This window comes from Chiloscyllium punctatum, chromosome 46 (genome assembly GCF_047496795.1).
Source record: "Chiloscyllium punctatum isolate Juve2018m chromosome 46, sChiPun1.3, whole genome shotgun sequence".
Taxonomy (NCBI): Eukaryota; Metazoa; Chordata; class Chondrichthyes; order Orectolobiformes; family Hemiscylliidae; genus Chiloscyllium; species Chiloscyllium punctatum.
The window spans coordinates 46232252-46260207 of NC_092784.1; the positions used below are offsets into that span (position 1 = coordinate 46232252).

Sequence of the window (27956 nt, forward strand, 5' to 3'; positions counted from 1 at the left end):
GACAATGAGAGACTGGCATGGGCCCTCTTGTCGCACAGTGGTAGTGTCCCTGCTGTAGACCGGGGAGGCCATATTCCCGCCTGCTCCCGAGGTGCGACACAAAATCTCCAAACAAATTGCTTAGAAAAACATATGGGAGACTGGCCGGTTGGTACAGGGGTGTGATTCCTGCATTAATCCCTATGTGGTATAGGGGTGTGAGAGGTTCCCAGGCGAGCCCTTGCTGTTTACAGGGGTAAAGCAGTGCTGCCTCTGACCTATAACAGTCCCAGTGCTGTACTTGAGGGAGCACTGCACTGCCCAGGGAGGTACTGTTTTTAACACAGTGCTGTGATGTTAATGCGAATATCCATGAGCCCAGACCAATGTTTGATGCCAATGAACAGGAACTTGAATCTGATAACCATTTACACACCTGGACCGAGCCAGTGAAACCCATGAAGCAAGGAGGATTGTAAATGGAAGGAAGCAGGGCCGTGGGGGGGGGGGGGGGGGGGGGGGGACTGGGGCCACTGTGAAAAGTTTGGCAGACTCAGAAAGTTAATTCAACTTTTCAAAGCAAAAGGAGTTGTCAGGACAGGCACCGCCCTGCGCGTCAGTAAAATTAAACATGTATTTAAATCAGGTGGATGAATATTAATCGGAGGGATTAGGCTAGCTCTTCCCCGTTTACACACGGGATGGGGGGGGGGAGAGAAACAGAGCGAGAGAGGTTTTGTTTTTGCAGAAGGCGAGTGAGCAGGGAGACAGCACACACCCACAGACAGACAGACACACAGAGAGAGAGAGACTGAAGTTGTTCAGGCTCCCAGTGACTGGGAAGGTGGACTAGAGCTGGTCAGCAATGGCTCTAGCAGATGCTGTCCTGCCCTCGATCAGCTCCTTCTCCACTTGCAGCAACTTCCAGGAGAAACAGAACGCCATCCTCAAGGTAAAACGAGTCGCTTCGCCTCTTTCCCCCCCACCTTCTGTGAGGAGACTCACCGTGTCCCTCAGTGTGGTCTGATTTGCCTGGTCTGGGAGGGGGTGCTCTGGAGGGGGACAGTGAGTGTGCCAGCCGGCTAATCCCACACTGTTGGAGGCTGGCTTTCCGTGTCATCTGGGGAATTTAGTGCCAATTGCGATTTTAAAACAAATCCAAGGTGTAAAGGGGAATGGGAGGGTCTGGGGAATCTCCATGGGAGATCTGGGGTGGGGTTTGAATTCTCTGAGAATTAAAGGGTCTGGGGAAGGGTGTGGGTGGGTGTGTGTGTCAATATTCAACTGGGTTTGGGGAAGGGTGGGGAAAAGTCACCCCACAGTCAAGAGTGAGGAATGAGCTGGGAGGCAACTTGGGAAAGTCACAGTGTGTTTTGCATCAGTAATTTTGCTTTTAGGAGGATTTCAGTTTTGCATTTTACAGGGATTGTGGAGAGAGAGAGAGAGGTTGAAACTTGTCCAAACGGCACAGGTTCCCCGCTGCGGGAGCAAATGCAGTTGACATTCTGCGCACAGCAAGATCCCACAGACACCCAGGGGTCCCTGCTTTTCTCTTGGGGGGGGGGGGCGTTGTCTGAGGGAACCTGGGTGGGAGGAGAATGGGGTGCAGGGTAAGAGGGGATGGGGGGGGGGGGATGCTAGGCAAGGTTTCCTGCAAAGGTAGGATTTGGGGGTAACCATCTTTGAGGGGGGAGGTGGAGGGGTGGTGGGTATGACCTCTGAGTGGGTGAGAGTGGCACTATGAGTGCTAAACCCTCTGTTTGTGGGTGAGGACCCTCTCACAGTGTGATTTGCTCAGGGATTTCCCCAACCCCTCCCCTACCTGGGGGTAGCTGTAATGGTTGGGTTGGGGGGGGGGGGGTGCTGGAGGGGGGCAGAGTCATTGCAACAATAGTCTACAAATTATTGTATAGCTGTGGTGGGATATTTAATGTAACACCCTCCCCCCCCCCCCCCCAAAACAAATATTGTGTGCAATTCTGGTCTCCTTCTTATCAGAAGGATGTTGTGAAACGTAAAAGGGTTCAGAAAAGATTTACAAGGATGTTGCCAGGGTTGGAGGGTTTGAGCTACAGGGAGAGGCTGAACAGGCTGGGGCTGTTTTCCCTGGAGCGTTGGAGGCTGAGGGGTGACCTTATAGAGGTTTACAAAATTATGAGGGGCATGGATAGGATAAATAGACAAGGTCTTTTCCTTGGGATCGGGGCGTCCAGAACTAGAGGGGATAGGTTTAGGGTGAGAGGGGAAAGATATAAAAGAGACCTAAGGGGCAACTTTTTCACACAGAGGGTGGTACGTGTATGGAATGAGCTGCCAGAGGAAGTGGTGGAGGCTGGTACAATTGCAACATTTAAAAGGCATCTGGATGGGTATATGAATAGGAAGGGTTTGGAGGGATATGGGCCGGGTGCTGACAAGTGGGACTAGATTGGGTTTGGATATCTGGTCGGCATGGATGAGTTGGACCGAAGGGTCTGTTTCCATGCTGTACGCCTCTATGACCACAGGAGCTCGGTTTAACATCTCTCCAGCAAGGGTAACCCTGCCAATGCTGCACTCCCTTGGTACTGCATTGCCCAGGGTCCTGTCTGAGAGGTCACTCAGCGTGGCCGTCCCTGTGTCCTGGATGCTGATTTCCCTTGAATCCGAAGGCTCCTCTCAGTGATTCCAGTAATCTCCAGCGATCGCTAGCAGCAGGAATCTGGCTGGAGGATCTGAAGAGAACAGCCCTGAAAAGAGCTGGAAAGTGCGATTGGTGCAGACTTGAAGGGCCTCTTCTTTCTGTATGATTCCATGACTTTGGGATTTCTCCTCTTGACCAGTTGAAGTCAGTCACTTCTGACAAGTTGGGAGGAGTGACGGTGACCATTTTCAATGTGGCCAACTCTCCCAACCAGCGTTGAAGTAATCATAGTCACAGTATAGCTCAGTGATGCTGGTTGAGGGATAAATGTTGGCCTGAACTCATGCCATAGCAAGTTCTACATTTACCTGAGAGGCAGGAAGGACATCATTTCCTGTGAGAGGTGTCACCTCTGACAGTGCTGCACTCCCTCAGTACCTGCACCTGGTGTGCTAGCCTGGATTATCTTTTCTGGAAAGGTTCTAGAACATTCTACATTCTGCCTCGGAGGCCTCCTGCCAAACCAACGGTGTACAACAACAACAACTTGGATTTGTGTGACTCCTTTTGTGCACTGAAGTGGCATTAGAAAGACAAACTACCATCTCAAATGGACCCGAGAGAGGGATTTAATCTCTCTCAGAAAGGCATTCAAATGTTCTGTGGAATGAGTGCGAATTTTGTGCAAGGCTTCCTCATTGTAAAGAGGGCCTCCTCTTCAGGAGGTGATGATGTGGAAGTGCTGGCAGTTGGACTGGGGTGGACAAAATTTAAAAATTGCACAACACCCAAAGCCTGTTGGGCTTTAACCTGGTGTCGTGTGTGACCTTTCACTTCGTCAGGAGGTGAAATTGAGACGATGGGAACTCGCGGGGGATATCGGAATTTGAGGAGGGTACTCTCTGTGGTCCTACCAACCAAAGGAAAATCAGAGAATACCACCCGCAGGATTCAAAAACATTTCTGGGAAGATTTTCCCTTCCCTTCCGGTGACCACAGAGTGAGGAGTGCACTTGTTTTTATGTTTAAATTCACTTAATCTGCCCCGCACAGCTCAAGGTAGACTCTTGGCACAAGGGGTTAAGACTGGAATCTCTGGTGGCTCAGTGGTTAGCACTGCTGCTTCACAGCGCCAGGGACCCGGGTTCGATCCCAGCCTCGGGCGACTGTCTGTGTGGAGTTTGCACATTCTCCCCGTGTCGGCGTGGGTTTGCTCCGGATTCCTCCCACAGTCACAAAGATGTGCAGGTGAATTGGCCGTGCTAAATTACCCGTAGTGTTAGGTGGTAAATATAGGGTAGGGGGGGTGGGTTACTCTTCGGGGGGTTGGTGTGGATCTGTTGGGCCGAAGGATCTGTTTCCATACTGTAGGGAATCTAATCTACAACAGCAAACAAGTTTTCCATTGGTGGGAGCTCAGTGACCACATCCCAGGAGATATCAGATGAAGTGGTTGCTGGGGAGGTTTGTATTGCGTGAGTTTGGGTGGCAGGGGGTGGGGGAAACGTGTGGTGTTGAAGATCTACTTCAGAAGGGAAGGAACTAACAGCATCCTTCCCCAACCCCCCCCATACTTGCTCATTAACATTGGTTCCTTGTTTTTCAAAGTTTTGCGTTAAAAAGCACAGGGTCATAGAATCATAGAGACGTACAGCATGGAAACAGACCCTTCGGTCCAACCTGTCCATGCCGACCAGATATCCCAACGCAATCTAGTCCCACCTGCCAGCACTTAGCCCATATCCCTCCAAACCCTTCCTATTCATATACCCATCCAAATGCCTTTTAAAGGTTAAAAATCACACAACACCAGGTTAGTGTCCAACAGGTTGGACTATAACCTGGTGTTGTGTGAATTTTAACTTTGTACACCCCAGTCCAACACCGGTATCTCCAAATCGTGACTTTTAAATGCTGCAATTGTACCAGTCTCCACCACTTCTTCTGGCAGCTCATTCCATACACATACCACCCTCTGTGTGAAACAGTTGCCCCTTACGTCTCTCATATCTTTCCCCTCTCACCCTAAACCTATGCCCTCTAGTTCTGGACTCCCTCCTCCCCAGGGAAAAAACTTTGTCTATTTGTCCTCTCCATAATTTTGTAAACCTCTATAAGGTCGCCCCTCAGCCCCCAACGCTCCAGGGAAAACAGCCTCAGCCTGTTCAGTCTCTCCCTGTAGCTCAAATCGTCCAACCCTGGCAACATCCTTGTAAATCTTTTCTGAACCTTTTCAACCGCTATCACCCTCCGATTTAAAATCTTCGTCATTTCTGGATTCTTCAGTTCAGTCGCTCTCGTTCAGGGGTGGCTGTGCCTTCAGCTGTCTGAACACTAACAGACTTTCCCTAAACATCGCTGGCTCTTCACCCCTCTGAATGTACCACACTGAGCAAGCTATTGGCTAGCTGTCTTAATGTCTCTTTATGTTGTTCAGTATTAAGCTATGTTCAATAACAGTCATTAGTATAAAAGATGCTTCATATATACAAGTTGTTTATTCTTGCTGTCTGCTCTGTTTAACAATAGTACTATTTTTTTTATCATGCTTGCATGGCCAGCATTTATTGTACATTCCTAATTGCCATTGTAAGGTGCTTGTTAGATAGAGCAGGCCTGTGCAAATCTATAGCCTTTTTATCATAGAATCCCTACAGTGTGGAAACAGGTGCTTCAGCCCAACAAGTCCACAGCGACCCTCCGAAGAGTAGCCCACCCAGACCCATTCCCCGACCCTATTATCCTATATTTATCCCTGACCAATGCATCTAACCTACATATCCCTGGGCACTATGGGTAATTTAGCATGGCCAATTCATCCTGACCTACACATCCATGGGCACTATGGGTAATTTAGCATGGACAATCCATCCTAACCTGCACACCCCTGAGCGCTATGGGCAATTTAGCATGGCCAATCCACCCTAACCTGCACATCCCTGAGCACTATGGGTAATTTGGCATGGCCAATCCACCCTAACCTGCACATCCCTGAGCACTATGGGAAATTTGGCATGGCCAATCCACCCTAATCTGCACATCCCTGAGCACTATGGGTAATTTAACATGGCCAATCCACCCTAACCTGCATATCATTGAATTGTCAGCTCAAGTTCATTTATCAGTCACTTTCCGTTAGCCAAGTACCTGATGAAAGGTCTCCACCTGAGATGCAGGTTAAACTGTTTTCCTTGATGTGAATAGACCACTGTGCTTTTCCAAGTTCATTTTGTATATTTAACTACAGAAATTCCAGGATTTGTTTGGAGGTTACTAAGGGCTCTTGGATAGGCCCACTAACCAGCTTTTAGCATTCACTTGCTTTGTTTTTAAAATTTGGGCTTTCATTCATTTCATTTCCTCTGCTTCATAACAATTAGGAACCAAGTTATTTTGTTCTCTGATCAATCCTTCGTGAGGTGGGAAGGCTATGCTTTACTCAACGCTAGTTACCCCTTGAGGAGGTGCTGACAGCTAGTGAGTTGCAAGGGTGTCGCCCTGCATTTAAAAAGTGCCTTTTAATGTTGTAAAACACTCTCAGGGCTTCCAAGTGTAATTTAGCGATATTAAGATGGAATGGGAACTGGTTGTCACCAAGAACATGTTTAAAGAGGTTTTTACAAAGTCTCTTAAAGGGACCAAAGACCTGAGAAGGTTTATGGTAGTTGTTTCGATCTCAGCCAACCCAATGTATGGTCATGTGTAAATTGGAGGCAGAATTTGTTTGAGTATCAGCAAGATTTATCGATTAAGGCATTGTCTGTAACGTCCTGTAAGCTAAGACTAATTAACCTCTGAGAACAAAGTGCTAGCGGACCAGGCAGAATCCATGGACAGAGAGCAAGCTGTCGTTTCGAGTTCAGATGACTCTTAATGTTAACTCGTTCTCTCTCTGTCGACATCAGTTTGGAACAAGCCAGCCATCAATGTCAGTCTCTTTTAACACTTCAAAATGGGATCTTTGACACAAGACTTTTTTGTTTTGAATTGAAAGATTAGATTTGTGCATCAGAAGCAGGTAGTACTGTCTTTCAGCTGAATCTTAAGCCAAATCCCCAACTATCAGCTCAGCTTAAATGTGAGAGAGAGCCCAGGGTCACTATTTTGAGGAACAGCTCTTCCCAATGTTCTGGCCATACTTTTCCCTTGACCAATTCCACTGGGACAGATTGTATGGGTTTTATGAATTTGCTGCTTAGGAGATCTTTGTGTGAATTTGCTGTGGTTATTCCAGTGTTAAAACAATGCTGGCCCTTCAGAAGTATTTAATTAATTGTGCAGTGCTGCGCAAATATAAATTTAAGCCTGTTTGATTATATGTATGTTTGGGATTATATACATGCACACACATATATATATATATATATATAGAAGGCTGTTGTAATCCTACCAGACCCATGTGGCTATGCTCTCGTTAGAATGAAGCAGTTAGTACTGGATTAACTCAAGGGTCACCGCACCTCGGGCAAAGGGAGAGGCTGAGAAGGTGGTAACATCAGCTGGTGTGGGAATTGAGTCCACACTGTTGGCATCACTCTACATTAAGAGCCAGCTGTCCAGCCAACTGAGCTAACCATTTGATGCTGACGTCAGTGGTGATAAAGACAGTTGCATTAATGTGAAACTATCTTGAAATAAATATTGCTTGTCTCTCAAATGCCCTGACTTGGACAAATTTGACAATCCTTCCTTCCTTGTGTTGACCCAGTGCCCTATATTTTCTCACTATGTGCCACTATGGAAGGTGTGACTTGACACGGACTTCTGCGAGTCAAGGGGTTGGTCCATGACCGCCTTCAGATGCCCAACCTTACTTGGCATCAAAAGCTGGTACTGCCTGATCAGCCACATCCCAAAGACATGAGTCACTGGTGAAGAGAGAAGGGTGAGAGGGGATGAGCACCCTCCTGCTAAACCTTCCACTATGGCTTCTCGCTGCCAATGGGAATCAAAGAGCCAGCTCCACCCACGTCTGCACGCCCGACACCTCCCACATTAGCAGCGGTGAGATGGGATTTCCACAAGCTGCTTCCGATCCATATACTGTCAGCTGCTCAATCCCTCTGTGCCATGTTGGGGGCTGACAATATCCACTCAGCTGGACTGGGTGTTCCATCGCTGCAGTTCCACTGGGCAGTTTAGGTGCAGGCAACATTTAGATTTGTGGGGGCGAGTGTGAGGGAAACTGTACATCGACATCTTACTGAATCTGACCTGCTGTCTAAACAGTGACAATTGGCATTAATACAAGTGCCTAGAATCCCCAAAGTATGGAAACAGGCCATTCAGCCCAACAAGTCCACACCAACCCTCCAAAAAGAGTAAACCACCCAGACCCATTCCCCTACATTTCCCCTGACTAATGCACCTAACCTACACATCCCTGGGCACTATGGGGTAATTTAGCATGGCCAATTCACCCTAACCTGCAGATCCCTGTACACTATGGGGTAATTTAGCGTGGCCAATTCACCCGACCTGCACATCTTTGGATGGTGGGAGGAAACCCGAGCAAACCCACCCAGACACGGGGAGAATGTACAAACTTCACACGGACAGTCGCCCAAGGCTGGGGTCAAACCAGGGTCCCCTGGCACTGGGAGGCAGTGATGCTAACCACTGGGCCACTGGGCCGCCCCATTATCCAGCAATATTTGAGAGAAACAGAATCCTGAGGAAGGCTGGAAGTGTTCCTCTGTCTTTGGTGGCTGAGTTTCCCCAGTGTTTGTCTCACATTTGAAGTAAATGTGTTTAACCCCCCCTGTGACCATCACCGGGTGCCCACAATGAACCACGCCAAGACATTTGGATCTTTGATTATAAACTGTTCTTAAATAAGTCATTGTGATGTCCCCACAAATGAAGTGAAACTAATGTAAATTGTGCTATTTACAAGCGCAGAGATTAGATTCTCTATAGTGTGGAAGCTTCAATGTCATTGTATGGCACCTTTGGGGTCCCCATAGAACATTCCAGTGCAGTACAGGCCCTTCGGCCCTCTGTTGCATCGACATGTGGAACCAATCGGAAGCCCATCTAACCTACACTATTCCGTTCTCATCCATGTGTTTGTGAATGGCAGTGTATTTGGGCGGGAATGTTTTACGCTGTGATTCAGAGCCTCATTGTCCGAGCTGGAGGGACCTCTGTAACCCTCCCGAGAGCTGGAGCAGCGATTAGCCAAAAAAAATCTTCCCTCGCGGAATTGCATGTGTCTCCCGTGGGGTCCTTTTCGGGGCTTGGAGCTCCCGGGTCGGAATCGTGCAGGGAAACGAGGGAGCAGGATTGGAATGTCTCTGTCGGGAACGGCACCTGGCCGATAAAACTCTGTGCCCCCCACCATGAGAGCTCGAGGGAGGGGTCCCCGGGGGGGGGGGGGGCGTTCAATCCCAGTGCTGCTGAAAAGGAGATTGCAAATGGTGGACTGGTGACATGTTGGGCTCTGGAAGTGGGCCAGAACCCGTTGGCTGAGGGGGGGGGGGGGGGGGGGGGGGGGTGGTGAGTCAGGCTGTGGAGTGGAAGTGTTGGAGGGCTGGATGAGGTTTGAGAGGAGTTGCACAAGGTATTAAGAACATGTTTAATTGAACTGTCATTGAGTAATTCTAAACAGAGACTTTGCTCACCTCCCCACACCCCCCCATAAATCATAATCCTTCACCCTCAAAACAACAATCAAACATCATTCAATCAGAATTAATGGAAGTGAAATTTTTAAATCTCATCCTCCATCCCTTTTCAATATACAAAAATAAAATGGATGGTAAGTTTTTGTTTCAGTTGTGAAATATACACATGATGGGGTATGTGGTTCCAGTGTCACCCAGAACCCACTCTGGCCCATTAACTTTAACAAGATCATCTGCTCAGGACACAATCCTGAACTCTTAATTCTCTCTGTTCATTTCATTCCCTCTCTCCAACCCATTCCCACCTCACTCCAGCTGTTCCCGCTAATCATCCCAGGTTAAAATGAAAAGGAGAGAGAGCATCACCAGCCAAAACATCCCCCACACCCAATTAGATTTACAACTTGAAACTGACAGTTCTCTCTGAACTGTTGAACTGCAACACCTGACCTGGGCGATATTCAGGTTTGGGCTGTTAAGTGGCAGACGACATGTGTGCCACACGAATGCCAGTCAACGACCATCCCCCGACAGGGGAGAATCAAACCATCGCTCTGTGACATTCAACGGCATGACCATTGCTGAATCGCACGTGATCGTCATTCTCGAACTTACCACTAGAGAAGGTGAGGGCTGCAGATCAGAGTCGAGAGTGTGTGGTGCTGGAAAAGCGCAGCAGGTCAGGCAGCATCTGAGGAGCAGGAGAATCGACGTTTCGGGCATAAGCCCTTCATCAGGAGGCTTATGACTGCCGTGAAACTGAACTGGGTCAGCTTTATAAATACTGCAGCTACAAGGGCAGGTCAGAGGTGGTGACTCCTGCGCTGAGTAATTCAGCTGCTGCCTCCCATATGCCTTCCTGATGAAGGGCTTTTACCCGAAATGTTGATTCTCCCGCTCCTTGGATGCTGCCTGACCTGCTGTGCTTTTCCAGGGCCGCACTCTCGACTCTGATCTCCAGCGTCTGCAGTCCTCCCTTTCGCCCTGCTGCCTCTCCATAGTCTGTCCACCATCTGCAAGACACAAATCAGGAATGTGACGAAATATTCCCCTCTTGCCCAGGATAGGTCTAGCTCTGTCAGTAAGTTCAGCACCGTCCAGGGTAAAGCGGCACACTTTTACCCATCCACGGCCTTAAACATTCACTCCCTCCACCACCGATACATGGTGACAACACTGTGTTTCATATACTGCAACTCCCCAAGGGATTTTGACATTGACATTGGAAGTTAAGTTCAACTCCCTTCAGCCCATGCACCATCCTGGCTTGTAGCTAACCTGTAGCTCTCACGGCAGTGCTGTCTCTGGACCACAAGAGTGTTAGAGAGGCAATACCCATGGGTATTCTATAGATTGTACTTTGGGAATTATACTGCATAGAGTCGTGGAGCCACAGACATAGACTCGTACAGCATGGAAACAGAACCTTTTGGTCCAACCAATCCATGCCGACCATAATTGAATTGAATTGATTGTCCCGTGTACCGAGGCCCAGTGAAAAGCTTTGTCTTGTGAGCAATACAGGCAGATTGCAGAGTTAAGGAGCACAGATAAGTATAGATAGGTAAGCAGCAGCAAAAACCAACACACAAAACAGGCCAATGTAATCCCAAACTAGACTAGACCCACCTGCCTGCCCTGTCCCTTATCCAAACCTTTCCTATTCATGTCCTTCTCCAAATGCCTTTTAAATGTTGTAATTTGTACTCCCAGTCCACCACTTCCTCAGGAAGTTCATTCCACACGCGAGCCACCCTCCGTGTAAAAGATTCGCCCCCATGTCTTTTTTCAATCTCTCCCCTCTCACGGACTGTGTGTTATACGTGATGTGCTATATCTATAATGTATCAAATGTTATATACAGTATACTGGATTTTATATCTTCACATGGTAAAGTTTGTACATTGGATTGGATCATTATATCCATAATATATTGCACAGTTTCTATATTGTGCATGGGAGTGTTCTACCTGGAATGTATAGCGAATGCTAAATCTTGTATGTAGAGGCACGCCCCTATCATGCATGTCCTATATTGTATGCAGAAATGTTGTAGAGCTCAGTCTGTTGATTATAAATGGAGTGCTGTATCTAGTTATAATCTCCCTCCTAATATTTGTACTTCATATAGAGGTGAGGCTGTGTGTTTGTGTGTATTTGTAACCATCTATGAGCCAATCGTTTTCTGCACATGGGTGTGTGTTTGTATGAGTTTCTGTGTGTCACAGTAATGTTTGTATGTACCTCATGGTCAGCCTGGGTCTACAGTGGGTCACAAGAGTGCCAGACTCCCCAGTTGGTATGGAAGGTGGGGTACAGAGGGCCACACGTGGGCAGGAACAGCACATAGCTGCACCCCGACTGTCTCAAATCCAGGACCCACTCTCTCTTGCTCTCACTGTCCAAAAGATGAACCTTCACTGTCAGTCAGTTGGATTAACTTCCCCCTGCTATGGCTCTTTCACTCTGATTTGCATAAAATATATAGAAATGGGAACAGAGCTGAACCAGTTTCCTTGTCTCAAAGCCAGGTCTTCTTCCTTCATTCCAGTGTCTCACTTTACTCCCTTTGTTCTGTTTAATGATATCAACCTGGAATATGTTCAATGAATGAATAGTCTGGGTGAGAGAATCCCAAAATAAAAACCTGCCATAGGCAAACTTTTCTCCTTTTCTCAGCCACGTTGGTGGGGACATTGTCTCACAGGCTCTTGAGTTGACTCAAGTATCTTTCTATTGTGTATAGTCCCTGGTCGCCATATTTCGGGAAGGATGTGGAAGCATTGGAAAAGGTGCAGAGGAGATTTACCAGGATGCTGCCTGGTCTGGAGGGAAGGTCTTATGAGGAAAGGCTGAGGGACTTGGGTCTGTTCTCATTGGAAAGAAGAAGGCTAAGAGGGGATTTGATAGAGACATACAAGATGATCAGAGGATTAGATAGGGAGACAGTGAAAGTCTTTTTTCTGAGGATGATGATGTCAGCTTGTATGGAGGGGGCATAGCTGCAAATTGAGGGGTGATAGATTTCAGACAGATGTCGGAGGCAGGTTCTTTTCTCAGAGAGTGGTAAGGGTGTGGAATGCCCTGCCTGCCGATGTAGGTAACTCGGCCACATTAGGGAGATTTAAACAATCCTTGGATAAGCACATGGATGATGATGGGATAGTGTAGGGGAATGGGCTCAGGTTAGTTCACAGGTCGGCGCAACATAGAGGGCCGAAAGGGCCTGTTCTGCGCTGTATTGTTCTGTGTTCATGACCCTGCTTTTCCAGCACGGTGCCTTGCCCCATCTACTTAACATAAAGGGGGTGAACTGAGTGCTTGGTGGAGCTTGGTGGACAGTGAGCTAGCAGAACACAGTATGGCCTCCAGACCCCCTGTGTGAAAGCTGCCCCTAAGCAAACAGCATCCGAGTGTCCATTTTAATGGCCGGGCCTGCCTCCTACATTCCTGAGCTGAACCCAGGGGCTGGAGAAGCTGAGGAGAAACTTTTGCAAACTGACCTTGTGAATCTGTCTCTGGGCAGCGTTGACCCAGCTGTGCTGACACCCAGGGGGAGTGGGGTGGGGTGGAGCTAGGGGGTGCTGCTGGGGTTAACAAGATAACAAAGTCATTCAGTGCTGAGGACAGCATTTGTGAAGCGGTGTGCTTCAGTCTGCTGATGCATTAACTCTCTCGGCCCTTCCTCAGGGCCACACTTGGCCGGTTAACTGACCCACCTTTCTCCTTATTCTCCCACACGGAATGTTGGCGGGACCAGGCTAGATTTCCCTGGAGCAGCTGGTACTGAATCAGTGAGATGGAGGGCTGCGGTTCACTAGTAGAAAAGAGTTGCATTTATATAGCACCTTTCACAACATCCCCCCCAAAGCACTCTTTTCGAGGTGGTGATAAATTCAGAAATGCCGCAGTTGGTTCATGCACAACAAGCTGCGATGTGATAGTGTGTACACTATCTGCCTGAATGATGTTGGTTATGGGATAAATATCAGACAGGGCACTATCTGTCCTCCATCAGAAATGTGCACCTTCCCACAATGCAGCGCTAACACAGTCCAATGTCAGTATTGAATGTTGTGTGGGAATGGGATTGCTGCTCTCTCTGGTGCGGACTGTTACCTACTCCCAGCCGCCCCTGGCTTTAGTTTCACACTTTCAAATTCTTTGAGATTTTTGTTTCGGTCTGCACACATGTGCAGTTGTCAGAGGGTCTCGGAATCTGAATGAACTTTACTGTGTAGATTCCAGACCGCACAGAGACAGACCCTTCGGCCTATGCTGAGCATAATCCCCAAATTAAACCAGTCCCACTTGCCTGCTCCTGGCCCATATCCCTCCAAACCTTTCCTATTCATGTATCCATCTAAATGTCGTTACCGTACCCACATCCCTCACTTCCTCAGGACGTTCATTCCACACGCAAACCACCCGATGTGTAAACAAAATGCCCCTCGTGTCTTTTTCAAATCTCTCTCCTCTCACCTTAACAATATGCCTCCTCGTCTTGAAAAGCCCCATTCGGGGTAAAAGACAACTACCATTAACTCTGTCTATACCCCTCACTATTTTATAAACCTCTATAAGGTCACTCGTCAACCTCCAACACTCCCGTTAAAAAAAAAGTCCCAGTCTATCCAGCCTCTCCTTTATAGCTCAAACTCTCCATTCCCGGCAACATCCTGATAAATCTCTTCTGAACCCTCTCCAGCTTAATAAAATCCTCCCTATAACAGGGTGACCAGAACTGGACACAGTACTCCAGAACAGGACTCACCACTGTCCTGTACAACCTCAACATAACATCCCAACTCCTGTACATTAATGTTCTGCTGTGCACAGGATCAGCAGTAGGGCTGGAGTCAAACTGCGGCTCCTTGTTTCAAATATTTCCTCTTCTACATCCTGTTTCTGATGAATGTCAGCAAACAGACTACATAATGAGCTGAGGTTGCTCAATATATGAATACAATGCTGTCTAACCTGTCAGGTAGAAGGAGCGAGAGCTAGTTTGAGTCATCGCTGACAATGTTCACAGTGAACGCTGTAATCACTCCTTCAAAGTTGTTCCCAGTTCCTACAACAGAACGACCAACCCTTTTAAACCTCCTAAATTAGTTCAATCAAACTTAAACTAGAACAGATCATATTAAAGGGTGTCTTTGCACATCCAGAATTTAAGTGAGCAGAATTCCAGAAAGGGTTCTGAATGAATTTATAAGGATGGTGCCGAGTGTTTAAGCTATAGAGGGAGAGGCTGAATCTGGGGGGAAAAAAAACCTGGATGCTGTAAATCAGAAGTATAAACAGAGATTGCTGGGAAAGCTCAGCAGGTCTGGCAGCCGAAGTGGGGAGAGAAATCAGAGTTAATGCTTCAGCTCGAGTGACGCTTCCTCAAGTTAACTCTGATTTCTCTCCCACAGATGCTGCCAGACCTGCCGAGCTTTTCCAGCAATTTCTGGTTCTGCTCCTGAACAGGCTGGGGCTGTTTTCCCTGGAGCGTTGGAGGCTGAGGGGGTGACCTTACAGAGGTTTATATAATCATGGGGGGCATGCAGAGGGTAAATAGACCCCCCTGGGGTGGAGGAGTCCAGAACTAGAGGGTATAGGTTTAGGGCGAGAGGGGAAAAGATACAAAAGGGACCGAAGGGGCAACTTGTTCACGCGGCGGTGGTGCTTGTACAGAACGAGCTGCCAGAGGAAGTGGTGGAGGCTGGTACAATTACAGCATTTAAAAGGCATCTGGATGGGTACATGAATAGGAAGGGTTTGGAGGGATATGGGCCGGGTGCTGGCAGATGATTAGATTAGGTTAGGTTCCCTAGAGTGTGGAAACAGGCCCTTCAGCCCAACAAGTCCACACTGACCCTCCAAAATGGGACTAGATTAGGTTAGGATATCTGGTCGGCATGGACGGGTTGGACTGAAAGGTCTGTTTCCCTGCTGTATGACTCTGACTTCAAATCAAAATGCCATTTTTGAGATTGATAATGCTTTCCAGGCTCTGAAGTACCATAGAAGGGTCTAACCAACTGATGGGACGTACACACTTAACTGATTAAACACCACTATCTAATTCATTTGTTAAACATCGCCGACTAACTTGAGTGGGTGAGACCTCAGCAGTAACATCTCAGCTGGGAGGTTTCACGAGGTGTTGGCAGCCTCTGTGGAGAGAGAGAAACCGAGTTGATGTTTTGGGTCCAGTGACCCGTTTTCAAAAGTAACATCTCTCTGACGCGGCAAGCTTGCAGCCTTGTCTTCTCAGTTAAAGGTGTCATCTCTCTGGTCAGAACTACCAGCCTGAAGGTAAAAGATGCTGTGATCTAATGTACAAAGGGCAGTGTCCTGGGCCACACTAATCCCTCAATCAACACCCCAAAGTCAGCCTTTCTGGTCATTATCACCTCGTGGCAGTGGGAGCTTGCTGTGTATAAACGGATTCGCCAGGTTATGACAGTGACCACACTTCCAAAGCTGCTTATTGACTGCAAAGTGCTTTGAGACGTCCCGTGGTGATGGAAGTTGCTATATAAATGCAAGTTCCCATCTTTCCCCTTCCGCTGCCCCCTTTGGTCTGCATTTCTGTGTTCTGTGCCCTAGAGTTTGTCACTGTCAATATCCTTTTATTGGAGGAAGGGGTTTGTACCCCTCACATGTCTCCGAGTCAGTGCAGGGTGGTGTAATTCCAGTAAATGCCTTGTGGGGTCAGTAGTGACTGATTCCGGTCAATGTGAAGTAACTGCAGAAAGAGCCAGGTTGACACACCTTCCACCTGTTAGACACAGGACTCCTCAGAACACATCTCTCTCTCTCTTTCATGCTTTCTCTCCCTTTCACTTTCTCTGTTTTACTTTCTCTCTATGTGTCTCTGTCTGTCTCTCTGTCTTTCTCTGTCTCTCTCTCTGTTTGTCTCTGTCTGTCTTTTTCTCTGTTTGACTTTCTCTCTCTCTCTCTGTCTCTCTATCTCTCTCTCTCTCTGTCTCTCTCCGCATCTCTGTCTCTCTCTCTCTGCATCTCTCTCTGTCTTTCTCTCTCTGTATCTCTGTCTCTGTCTCTCTGTCTGTCTGTGTCTCTCTCTCTCTCTCTCTTTGTCTCTCTGTCTTTCTCTCTCTGTTTGACTTTCTCTGTATCTCTGTCTCTCTCTCTCTCTCTCTCTCTCTCTGTCTCTCTCTCTCTCTCTCTCTGTCTCTCTCTCTCTCTCTGTCTCTCTCTCTCTGTCTGTCTTTCTCTGTCTGTCTCTCTCTCTGTCTTTCTGTCAGTTTTTCTCTCTCTCTGTCTCTCTCTCTCTCTCTCTGTCTCTCTGTCTGTCTCTCTCTCTGTCTTTCTGTCAGTTTTTCTCTCTCTCTCTCTGTCTCTCTCTCTCTCTCTCTCTGTCTCTCTGTCTGTCTCTCTCTCTGTCTTTCTGTCAGTTTTTCTCTCTCTCTCTCTCTCTCTCGCTGTCGCTTTCCTCCTCTCTGTGTTTTCCAGACCCTGTATGGTGAGATGATGTCCTCAGACATTGTTTAAACACGGGCACATAGGCAGGTGTGTTTGAAATGGTATCACTGTTATAGAAACCCTGGCTGTGCATTTACACACAGGAAGCTCCCCGCAGTAGTGGCATCAGAGTGACATGATTGACCGACTGCTGACTGGAGGTTGTCGGGTTAGGAGTAAATCCTGGGCAGCGCAAATTGGGGGGGGGAGGAGGGGGGAGGGAGAGTCCCTTTTATAACCCAGTGAATAGACAGTGCCCCTGACAGTGCAGCACTGCAACACTCTGACATGGGCAGTGTGGGTCTGGGTTATACACTGAAGTGGAGTGTTCCAGATCACCTGGAGCTAATGTCCAAGGACAAGCAGGTCCTGGGCCTCCTCCATCGCCAAACCCTAACCACCCGACGCCTGGAGGAAGAACGCCTCATCTTCCACCTCGGAAGCCTTCAACCCCAGGGCATCAGTGTGGACTTCACCAGGGAGGTGGGATCTAATGGAACTGGGCGAGGGGGCAGTGAGGGGAATAGGTGGTGTTGACTGCTCCCTGTCCCGTTAAAGCCTGTTGGCATGGCTTCTGCCCAGAGTGCCCACCCTCACCTTTGCCATGCACCCCTTGTCTGTGTGGACCCGAGAGCAGAACCTCCCTGGTGGGGGCGCACGTCCGATCCTGGGGCGAGTCTGAGCAGGAGCCGCTGACAGTGTGACACGCCCACAGCGGAGCAAGTAAAGCTCGTGCGATGACACGTTTCGGAGGGAGAGCACGCTCCGAATGCTTCACTTAGGCCAGGCCCCTTCTCCCTTCTCAGGCTGGGAGGCTTTCCCAACGGAGGTAGAGGGAGCATGACAGGACTCTGTGTAGCAGCTTCCCAACTGGAATGGGGGATCCCACACACCAGACGTTGGGGAGGGAGGGTCTGGGAAGGATGTTATTGATTTTATGTGGGGATGGGGGGGGGTGAAGGGCGATTTCACTGGGTTTGACTCCCCCACCCCCGCAGCCCGGTCAGCGACTCTGAGAGTTCACCCCCTTGGAAAGTGAGGAGTGGGAGGCTTGCTCGAACATACGGCAAAGGTGAGGGGAGAGATGACACAGGCCTGCATTCATATGGAGCCTTTCCCGACCCTTTTGGGCATGGCGTGGCAAAGCTGAGGGAGGATGTCTCACTGTTCGCCCACCTCCCCTGCCCCCACCCTCGGCCTGAGAATGGGTTAACCTTCCACTCTCCACCCCCCCCCCCCCACCCAGGGGCCAATGGGGGTCCTCTTACAGCGGGAAGCTTCCATATTGGTCACAGGAAGCATGACTACCATCCGGTACACAGCAAGATCCCAGTCCAGCAAGGTGACCATGGCCAGATGCTATCTCCTTGCAATGGAGGGGTGGGGGGAGTCACTGGGAGGAGGGGAGAGCTTGCATGGTCCCCTTTCTGGGGGAGGAGGAGGGCTGGGTGTTGGGCACATGTTCAAATCCATTCGAGATGTTAGAAGGAGTTGGATGGGGTGGTGGAATGGGAAGGGGGTGGGGTGGGGTGGTCTCACTGAGGGTTTAAAGTCTCATCCAAAGGCACCTGCAACACTGCAGCATTCCCTCAGCTGTGCCCTGCATTTCTAGTTTCCGATCCCAGCCTATGGATCGGGATAAAGACTATAAAATACGTGATAGCTTAAAAGACCAATGAATTGGCTGAGAGAGAGTCATAGAGATGCATAGCATGGAAACAGACCCTTCGGTCCAACCCGTCCATGCCAACCAGATATCCCAACCCAATCTAGTCCCACCTGCCAGCACCCGGCCCATATCCCTCCAAACCCTTCCTATTCATATACCCATCCAGATGCCTTTTAAATGTTGTAATTGTACCAGCCTCCACCACTTCCTCTGGCAGCTCATTCCATACACGTACCACCCTCTGCGTGAAAACGTTGCCCCTTAGGTCCCTTTTATATCTTTCCCCTCTCACCTTAAACCTATGCCCTCTAGTTCTGGACTCCCCCACCCCAGGGAAAAGACCTTGTCTATTTACCCTATCCGTGCCCCTCATGATTTTATAAATCTCTATAAGGTCACCCCTCAGCCTCTGACGTTCCAGGGAAAACAGCCCCAGCCTGTTCAGCCTCTCCCTGTAGCTCAAATCCTCCAACCCTGGCAACATCCTTGTAAATCTTTTCTGAACCCTTTCAAGTTTCATAACGTATTTCCGATAGGAAGGACACCAGTTGTTGGTGTGGGTCTGGGTGTGGGTCTGTGTGTGGGTGTGGGTCTCTCTGTCTGTGTGTGTGGGGGTGGGTCTGTGGGTGTGTGTCAGTGGGTCTGTATCTGTGTGTGAGTGGGTCTGTGTGTGAATCTGTGTGTCTGTGTGCGTGTGTGGGTCTGTGTGTCTGTGTGTCAGTATGTCTGTGTGTGTGAGGTATTTGTGTGCGTGTGTGGGTCTGTGTGTCTGTGTGTGTTTTGTGTCAAGCAGTCAGCTGTATCAGTGTCATTGATCTAACCCCGTGGAACCCACACGCCTGGCCACTCTCACTGTGGACTCTGTGTAGACAGTGTTGTCTCAGGGGAAAAGCTCTGCACCTCACTCTCAGCAACTGAGGGCTCTGCTCAAGTCTCTTGAACTTCACAGTTTGCAGCTTATCCAAATGCGAGGGATATTTGACATTATTGGAGTGTATGTAAAGACCTGCTGAGGTTGTGTGTAAGGTAGTGAACTCTGCCTGAACTAGTAATAAATTTTTTTTATTACGGGGAACAAAGTTGGGAAGAAAGGAATCCGCCTGGATTTTGTGTGACTCACAATAACAGAGATTATATCAGCTTTCTGAAAGATAGTTTTAGTGGGAAAAGTGAATAGTAACTTTTTGTTTTGCTATATTTCAACATACCTGTGATTGCCACATGCCAGTGATGAATCTGAAGGCAAAGTGGGCTAAGGGTGTCAGTTGGAGTGTGAGAAGTGCAAGTGGCCAGTTAGAACTGGACTCAAGGATGGGCATTATCATATTGGACACTGGGTACGACCCAGGGATAGATTGCTGGCGTCAAACCTCCTTTTACTGTTATTTTTAATTTGAAAAATGACCGAAACGTTAGCCTCTGGGGGGACACGATGCCACAAATCGAAAACTGACGAATTCAAATTGTTTTGCGCGCGTTGATGATGCCCTCCAGCCCCCGGCGGTGCCCACTGGGTGTGGATGGCAGGCAGGCATATGCCAACAGAAAGCCTGGGTACTCCCTGTCCGAGGTCACCCCTTCAGAGAGAGAGGTAGGCCTCAGGCCCCGTCTGTGGCCCACTCGCATGACCCTGACAGGAGCATCCTGGGCCACAGCTGGGAGCGGTGGCTGGAGGGAGGCCTTCAATTTACTTGCCTCCCTGCGACCTCACATTCCTGACAAAGAGCTTGTGCTCGAAACGTTGACTCTCCTGCTCCTCGGATGCTGCCTGACCGGCCGTGCTTTTCCAGTGCCACGGTTTTTGACTCCCTCCGCCCTTGGGTGTCCGAGGAACAGGAGTGTGGGGTCTGCATGGGCAGGCTGTAATTTATCAGTGGCCCCTTTTTTAAGTAACGAAAGAGGCTCTGAAACCCACTGTCATCTGTACGTACACCCATGGCTCAACCACTGCCCTGGGAGTCTGTGAACCCGCTGAGTTTCTGTTTGATCCTGGGCCTCCTGAAAATGGAGGAGCTGGAGTCAGGATGGGGAGGTCAATTGGAGTCGCACACCTTGACCGAGTCCCTCCACTTCCCCACGAGGCCAGCCCTCTGCCTGACGTTGAGGCGAGGGGATTCTCTGCCCCCCTCACCCCCCACTCCCTCCTCGCCACTCCAGGTTCATTTCCCAGAATGTTGTGGCTTTCCTACGGGAAGCACTGCCCGTGCTCGGGTGTCCGGAAGGAGCGAGAGGTTTGGAAGACCGTGCCGGGCCTGTCCGCTGTGGAGTGCCTGAGTAGGGAGTCCTGACCAGGACGGAGGCTTCAGCTCCCTGGAGAGCTCTGGGCGGAAGGCGAGCCAACTGCGGGGAGGGGGCCTTTCTGGGGCTGGTTTGGGCGGGCGAGGTGAGGGGAGTTAGGGAGGGCCTGGGAAAGGCCTAGGCCTGAGGCCTCTGACTTCCTGCTGGTTTTGTTTCCTCAGTGGTGGGAGGTAGACAGCGGCTCAGCGAAGGTGGACTCAGCGATGGGCAAGAGCTCGACGGAGGAGAGGGCCAGTTCACTGCTCGCTCCCGACCAGATCAAACGCGAGGAGGATGACGACTTTGGCTCCTACCTGGACCTGGACCTCTTCCTGTCAGACCTGACCGGTGTGGAGACTGGCACTGCCACAGCAGGCTACCCCTTGGCCGACGGCAAGGCCAGGCGGGAGTCTGAGAATGAAGCGGACTGGCGCGGCCCAGAGACCCCACGGACCAGCCTGGTGGCTGAACTCCTGTCCCCCGACGTCCAGTCCAGCCGCCTGGCCAATCCGGCCGCCTGCGCTGACCCCCGCAGCAAGATCTACACCAACCTGGGGGGCATCGAGCGCATTGCACCAGCCCCGGCGATGGATAAGCCGGTCGATCAGCCGCACGGGCTGGCGGGGTTCCAGAAGCCGGTTGCCATGGCCGCTCCCCCGGCCGATCCCCTGCCCAGCGACAAGCCTGTTCTGATGCCGACGGGTCACGTGCCAAACCCCCTGGGCCACCTGTACTACCCTCCTGCCCAGATGGACCACCGCCCGGCAGATCTGAGATTGCAAGGCCGCGGTCAGCAGCTCGCCCAGTTACAGATGGCCCAGCGCTATCGGTATTGCCAGCTCCAACAGCCGCTGTCCCTCAGCTACCAGGTGCTGTCCCGGTACCCATCATACTACCCGCGCCAGCCGCCTGCCCACCAGTATCAGGGACAGGTCCACTTCTACACCTCTGACTTCAAGGCTGCCCATGCCGCGCAGGGCACAGTCCTGCCGCCACTTCCTCCCTCCTCCCCCTCCTCGATGTTGGCAATGGTGCCACCCGCACCAGAGGAGGCGAAGGTGAAGCGGGGCCGGAGGGTGTGGTCTCGGAAGCGTGCCACCAGCCACACCTGCGACTACCCTGGCTGCGGCAAGATCTACACCAAGAGCTCCCACCTGAAGGCGCACCTCCGTACCCACACAGGTAACCCACCGCGGCGGGACGGGGGTGGGGGCAGAGTGCCAGTGTGAGGTTGTGCTCGGCAACGTGGCGGCTAAGTTAGACCTAGCCCCGCGCCCACTCATTGGAAGCGGGCGCTAGGTCGGTTCAGTCAGTATTAGTGAGGGAACACTGACAGGAGCCTCCAGCTGATCTAAAACACTTGTTCTATTATTTTTAAATTAAAAAGTTTGTTCACCAGATGTGGGCATCGCTGGCGAGACCAGCCCACCTTGAGTTGCCCCTTGAGAATGTGGCAGGTGAGCTGCCATCTTGAACCCACCTGCTGTGGGTTGACCCACAATGCACTTGGGGACAGGGAATTCCAGGATTTTGACCCAGTGAAGGAACGGCGATTATATTTCCAAGCCAGGGTTGGGAGTGGCTCGGAGGGGAACAGGGACGGTGTTCCTCTGCATCTGTTGCCCTTGTCCTTCCGGGTGGGAAGTGGTCGTGGGTTTTGGAAGGTGCCGTCGGAGGATATCTGTTTCCACCCCCCCCCATTGGGGCTGACCCACGTTTGTCCCCATCTTTCAGTGTCTACTCTGAAAGGCCATTCCTCTGATGGTGCAGTGGGGAGTCAGCATGTCCTCTGACCTCTAGAGGTCAGTGGGTGGTCTTGAACACCCAACCTCCTGCTATTCAGAGTGACACTGACTGGGCTAACCTGACACGCTGGAACCAGGTTCTTCCAATGTGCTTTCCTCTTTCCACTGAGTGGAAGGGAGCGCCCTCTTGTGGCACAGTGTCAGTATCCATGCTCCCTGGACTGGAAGGGCGTGGGCTCAAGTCCTGCCTGCTCCACAGCCATGTCCAAAATATCTATGATTCAGCCTGACTTGGGGAAATAACACTGAGCAGGGCTCTTGTGGGCAGCAGTGGGTAGTGTCCCTGCCTCCGAGTTAGAAGCTCTGGATTCCAGTCCCACTCCAGCACTTGATGGTCAAGGAAGGTGTGGCCAACAGGTTGAGTGTGGACCTGCAAACACGCACAGCGCCAAGGGGTCAGAATGAAAGCGGGAAGGTCTGATTGGTGTTCAGCTTTGTGGGCCTCCATGTCCCAAGCAGGGAAGGGGTAGTGCCCTCCCACTGTCTCTCCTCCCTAATGGAGGGTCACTGACTGCCGTGTCCAAACCCACGATCGCTTCCCACCCAGAAGGACAGGGGCAGCAGATACAGGGGAACACCAGCCCCACCCCTGCCCCTGTTCCCCTCTGAGCCACTCGCCATCCTGATTTGGAAGTATTTTGCCGTTCCTTCACTGTCGCTGGGTCAAAATCCTGGAATTCCCTCCCCAAGGGCATTGTGGGTCAACCCACAGCGGGTGGACAGCATCGGTTCAAGATGGCGGCTCCCCCCTCACCTCCTCAAGGGGCAACTAGGGACGGGGCAATAAATGCTGGGCCCAGCCGATGGTCCCCACACACCACAAATGAATAAAATAAAAATATAGGGGATGGGTTGAGGATGGATTGGTGACCTGATTTATTTTACATGACCCCTGCCCCCCCCTCCCCCCCACCCCCCCCTCCACCCCACCTCACCACCCCCCCCCCCCCCCACCCCCCCCCCCACCCGCCTCCCTGGTTAACAGAGAGCTGTCTGGGATACATCTACATGCAACAACAACCACTTACATTTGTATAGGAGCTTCAGTGCACTCCATCCTCTCAAAGTGCTTCACAGGGTCATTTTACAACAAAGACCATCAAACAGAGGAACAGCAATGGGCCCTTCAGCCCATTGAGTCTCCTCAGCCATTCACGGCTGATCTGATAATTCTCAACTTCTCCATAACCCGTGATTCCTTCACCGATTTAAGGTCCATCTGTTTCAGCCTTGGATATATGTAATTACCTCAGCCTCGACAGTCCTTTTGCAGTAAAGAATTCCCCAGACTCGCTCCTTTCTGACAGAAGAAATTCCTCTTCATCCCTGTCACCAATGGGTGACCCCTCGTTCTGAGATGACACCCTCAGATCCTAAACTCTCCCACCAGGGGAAACAACTCCTCCACGTGCACCCAGTGAGCTCTCCGAGGATCTTTGTTTCAACAAACACCAATGAGTACAGGCCCAACCTACTCAACCTCTCCTCATAAGACAGTCCCTCCATATCTAGGATAACCTTCTGTAGACTGCCTTCCAATGACATCCACTTTCCCTAACAAAAGAGGTGTAAACCTGAATACAGTGTTCTAGCTGTGGTTTTAGCAATTCCTCCTGAAATCTCTACTCCCCTTTTTAATAAAAACCAACTTATCCCTTTGGCCTTGTCCACTTGCTGTAAACCTGGATGTTTAGCTTTTTGTGATTTACGCACAAGGACTGCCAAATCCCAGCATCCTGCAGTTTTCTGGAGTCATTTTCCGTTGAATAATGTTCAGTTTCTCTGTTGTTGCTGAACCTCCCTGTTATCTGCTGGGATTTTGACCATGGGGCAATGTTTGAGAGCTGACCAAAAGTGAAAGAGGGTAGGCTTTGTGGAGGTGAAAGGGAAATTGAGGAGTCTCCAGGATAAATACAAGAGTGCAGGGCCTTGGCTGTTGAGGTAAGACTACCAGTGGCAGAGGGAGTAAAATTAGATCTGGAGTGGGAAGAGGACAGGACTGTTGAAGGGAATGATTTCTAACTTCCCGTAACTCCGTAAGGGCTCCATAATCGATCCTTTACATTAGCTCAGTGCCCTGATCTCAGGGGTCGCCTTGTTAGCGGCTCCCCTGCTCAGGACATTGGTGACTGCCACAGGGTCACACTCCAATGGAGCTCCGAGGAATGGTGCTGGAGGTGAATACAGAGGTCGGGAGAGCTGTGGTCTTTGGAGGGAATTGAAAACTGGGACCGGTATTGAGGTTTGAATTGTCCGGGAGGCGGATAAGGCTTGGAGGCAGCGGGGAGCTGGATGGGGTGTGTGTCAGGATACAGGTGGCTTGTGGAGGGTAGAACAGGGGACTTTTGGGCAGCTCTAGATTGGTATCGTCTGGTCTAAAGGGCAGTAGTTGTGGGTTTGCTAATCCCACGCCAGGACTGGGCACTCCACACAGTACACCACAGGTAGCAATTCCCACATTATTACTAAAATCCGGTCATTCCCACGTTTCTGATTGTGGGAGCTTGCTATGTACAAATCGACCGCGGTGTTTCCTATGTTTAAGCTCCACAGGAATGATTCATTGAATGTCAAGGAGTGTGGGATGTGCTGGGGTCGTGCAAGGCGCTATGGAAATGCGATTCTTTTAGCACCTGGCCCATATCTCTCAAACCCTTCCTGTTCATATACCCATCCAGATGCCATTTAAATGTTGTAACTGTACCAGCCTCCACCACTTCCTCTGGCAGCTCATTCCATACACGTACCTCTGTGTGAAAAAGTTGCCCCTTAGGTCCCTTTTATATCTTTCCCCTCTCACCCTAAACCTATGCCCTCTAATGTTGGACTCCCACACCCCAGGGAAAAGACCTTGGTTATTCAGGAGAAAGTGGGTACTGCAGATGCTGGGGATCAGAGCTGAAAATGTGTTGCTGGAAAAGCACAGCAGGTCAGGCAGCATCCGAGGAGCAGGAGAATCGACGTTTCGGGCATTCCTGATGATGATGGGCCTATGCCCGCAAAGTGGACTCTCCTGCTCCTCGGATGCTGCCTGACCTGCTGTGCTTTTCCAGCACCACACTGTTCGACCTTGGCTAATCACCCTGTCCATGCCTGTCATGATTTTGTAACCTTCTATAAAGGCACCCCTCCGAAAATAGCCCCAGCCTCTCCCTATAGCTCAAACCCTGCAACCCTGGCAACATCCTTGGAAATGGTTTTTACTTGCTTTGGCAGCACATATACTCAAACTGGAATGATACAGAGATCAGCATGGCACTTGCACAATGTGGCCAACTCACACTTACCAAAAGCAACATTTATTCATTTGCAGCGTAAGTCATAAAGTCATACAGCACAAAAACAGACCCTTCGGTCTAACCAGTCCACGCTGACCATAATCCCCAAACTAAACTAGTCCCACCCTCCTGCCCCTGGCCCATATCCTTCCAAACCTTTCCTGTTCATGGACTTATCTAAATGTCTTTTAAACATTGTAAGTGTACCCCATCTAGCAGGCGGAACGGTGGCTCAGTGGTTAGCACTGCTGCCTCACAGCGCCAGAGACCCGGGTTCGATTCCTGCCTTGGGTGACTGTGTGGAGTTTGCACGTTCTCCCCGTGTCTGCGTGGGTTTCCTCCGGGTGCTCTGGTTTCCTCCCACAGTCCAAAGATGTGCTGGTCAGGGTGGATTGGCCCTGCCAAATTGCCCATAGTGTTAGGTGCATTAGTTAGGGGAATGGGTCTGGGTGGGTTGCTCTTCGGAGGGTTGGTGTGGACTTGTGGGGCCGAAGGGCCTGTTTCCACACTGTAGGGAATCTAATCTAATCAAACTTCTTCCGGAAGTTTATTTTGTACCCTCTGTGTAAAATGTTGCCCCTTAAAATCTCTCTCCTCTCACCTCAAATATGTGCCCCTTAGTCCCCCACCCTAGGGAAAAGACAGCTACCATTACCTCTATCTATTCCATCATTTGGAGGTACTGGTGTTGGACTGGGGTGGACAACCTTCTGCGTTCCAGTGAATAGAGTCCCAGCCTAACCAACCTTTCTTTATAACTCAAACCTCCATACCCGGCAACCTCCTGGTAAATCTCTGCTGAACCCTCTGTGGTTTAATCATCTCCTTCCTATAACAGGGCGACCTGAACTGGACCCAGTACTCCAGAAGAGGCCTCACCAATGTCCTGTCCAATCTCAACATCACGCTCCAGTGCACCTTTCTGAATTTTTAAAACATTTTGTTTCTGGCCCAGCCTGAAGAAGGGCTTATGCCCAAAACGTCGATTCTCCTGCTCCTTGGACGCTGCCTGACCTGCTGTGCTTTTCCAGCAACACATTTTCAGCGCTGGCCCAGCCAGCCCAGAGTCAGTCCCCTAAACTGAGGAGATTCTAAATTTCCTGGCTATATTTTCTTTTCTCTGCACATTTCTGAATTGAACAAAAGCGCAGGACAGGACTGTACTTGCCGGGTGCAATCTCCATAGCAACACCTCATCCGGTCAAAACAGATTGGTGAACCAATCAGTGCCCGTTTCTGATGGAGGGTAAATTGTTGCTCCCTTTCAAATTTGGCATTCTTGCGTGTGTCCTGATGAGGTCAAGCTTCTCGATGCCTGTTTTTGTTGTCGTCAGGGAATGGCCGTGCCGTTGACTGATCAAACCTGACTTTGTGCATTTCTTGCAGGTGAGAAGCCGTATCATTGTACCTGGGAAGGCTGCAGCTGGAAGTTTGCTCGTTCCGATGAACTGACCCGCCATTACCGCAAGCACACCGGCCACCGGCCCTTCCAGTGCCATCTGTGCGAGCGGGCGTTCTCCAGGTCGGACCACCTGGCTCTTCACATGAAGAGGCACATGTGACCCTCGCCAACCAACCCCACACCCCCCCCCCCCCCCCATTCCCCACCACCCCGATCCCCCCCTCACCCAGGCGGGGTGCGGCTTGCACGGGCCATCTCCTCCCAAGCCCCTCCCATTCCTGGGAGCAGTGACTCCCATCTTGCCACGAGGAGAGGGGCAACACGGTGCTGATTCAACCATGAGGGGGTGAGGTTGTGCCACTCGGGGAGGGTGGGTGAAAGAGTCAACTGTGGAGGAGATTGTATGAAAATAAAATCGCAATGTAAGCGAGACTTCCCGCGCCTTAAGCAACCCCCCCCCCCCCCCCCCCAAGAATATGAATGCCCCGGGTTGAAAGAGCATGTGCCTTTTTTTTTTTTGGGTGTTTGATTAGGGGAAAGGGCAGGCTCACCTCTCCTCATCATGTAGACACTCTGCTGGGTTAGCCCAGGGCGCTGTCCACAGTGTTCCCCCCCCCCCCCCCCCTGCCCTGCCACAGTCTGGTTAATCTTCCACCCGTCTGGAGGTTAGGGTCACGTCTGGGAGGTGGGTACGCTATTCTCGACACCTTGTGATGTAGAAACAGCCTCTGATGAATGGACCCACTGAAATTGCCCTGGGTGCCATTCTCCAACGTACCAGTCAGTGCCTGGGGTAAACGGGGCTGAGAGTCTTTGCCTCC

At 50.4% G+C, this 27956-nt stretch overlaps 1 protein-coding gene and 1 pseudogene across 1 annotated transcript; both read left to right on the forward strand.

Annotated features, from left to right (window-relative positions):
• Positions 1–597: 597 nt before the first annotated feature.
• Positions 598–27325, forward strand: LOC140467992 (Krueppel-like factor 1). Its single transcript, XM_072564116.1, has 3 exons — positions 598–931; positions 20833–21832; positions 27120–27325. Exons 1-3 carry the CDS (start codon positions 845–847, stop codon positions 27293–27295), a joined length of 1263 nt encoding a protein of 420 aa, XP_072420217.1. The 5' UTR covers positions 598–844; the 3' UTR covers positions 27296–27325.
• LOC140468249 (U6 spliceosomal RNA) lies at positions 25660–25760 on the forward strand (annotated as a pseudogene).
• Positions 27326–27956: the final 631 nt, after the last annotated feature.

Coding starts and splice junctions, on each gene's coding strand:
- LOC140467992 (XM_072564116.1), top strand. CDS start 845: ATGGCTCTAGCAGATGCTGTCCTGCCCTCGATCAGCTCCTTCTCCACT. Junction 932..20,832: donor AACAGAACGCCATCCTCAAG/GTAAAACGAGTC, acceptor TTGTTTCCTCAG/TGGTGGGAGGTAGACAGCGG. Junction 21,833..27,119: donor GCACCTCCGTACCCACACAG/GTAACCCACCGC, acceptor CATTTCTTGCAG/GTGAGAAGCCGTATCATTGT.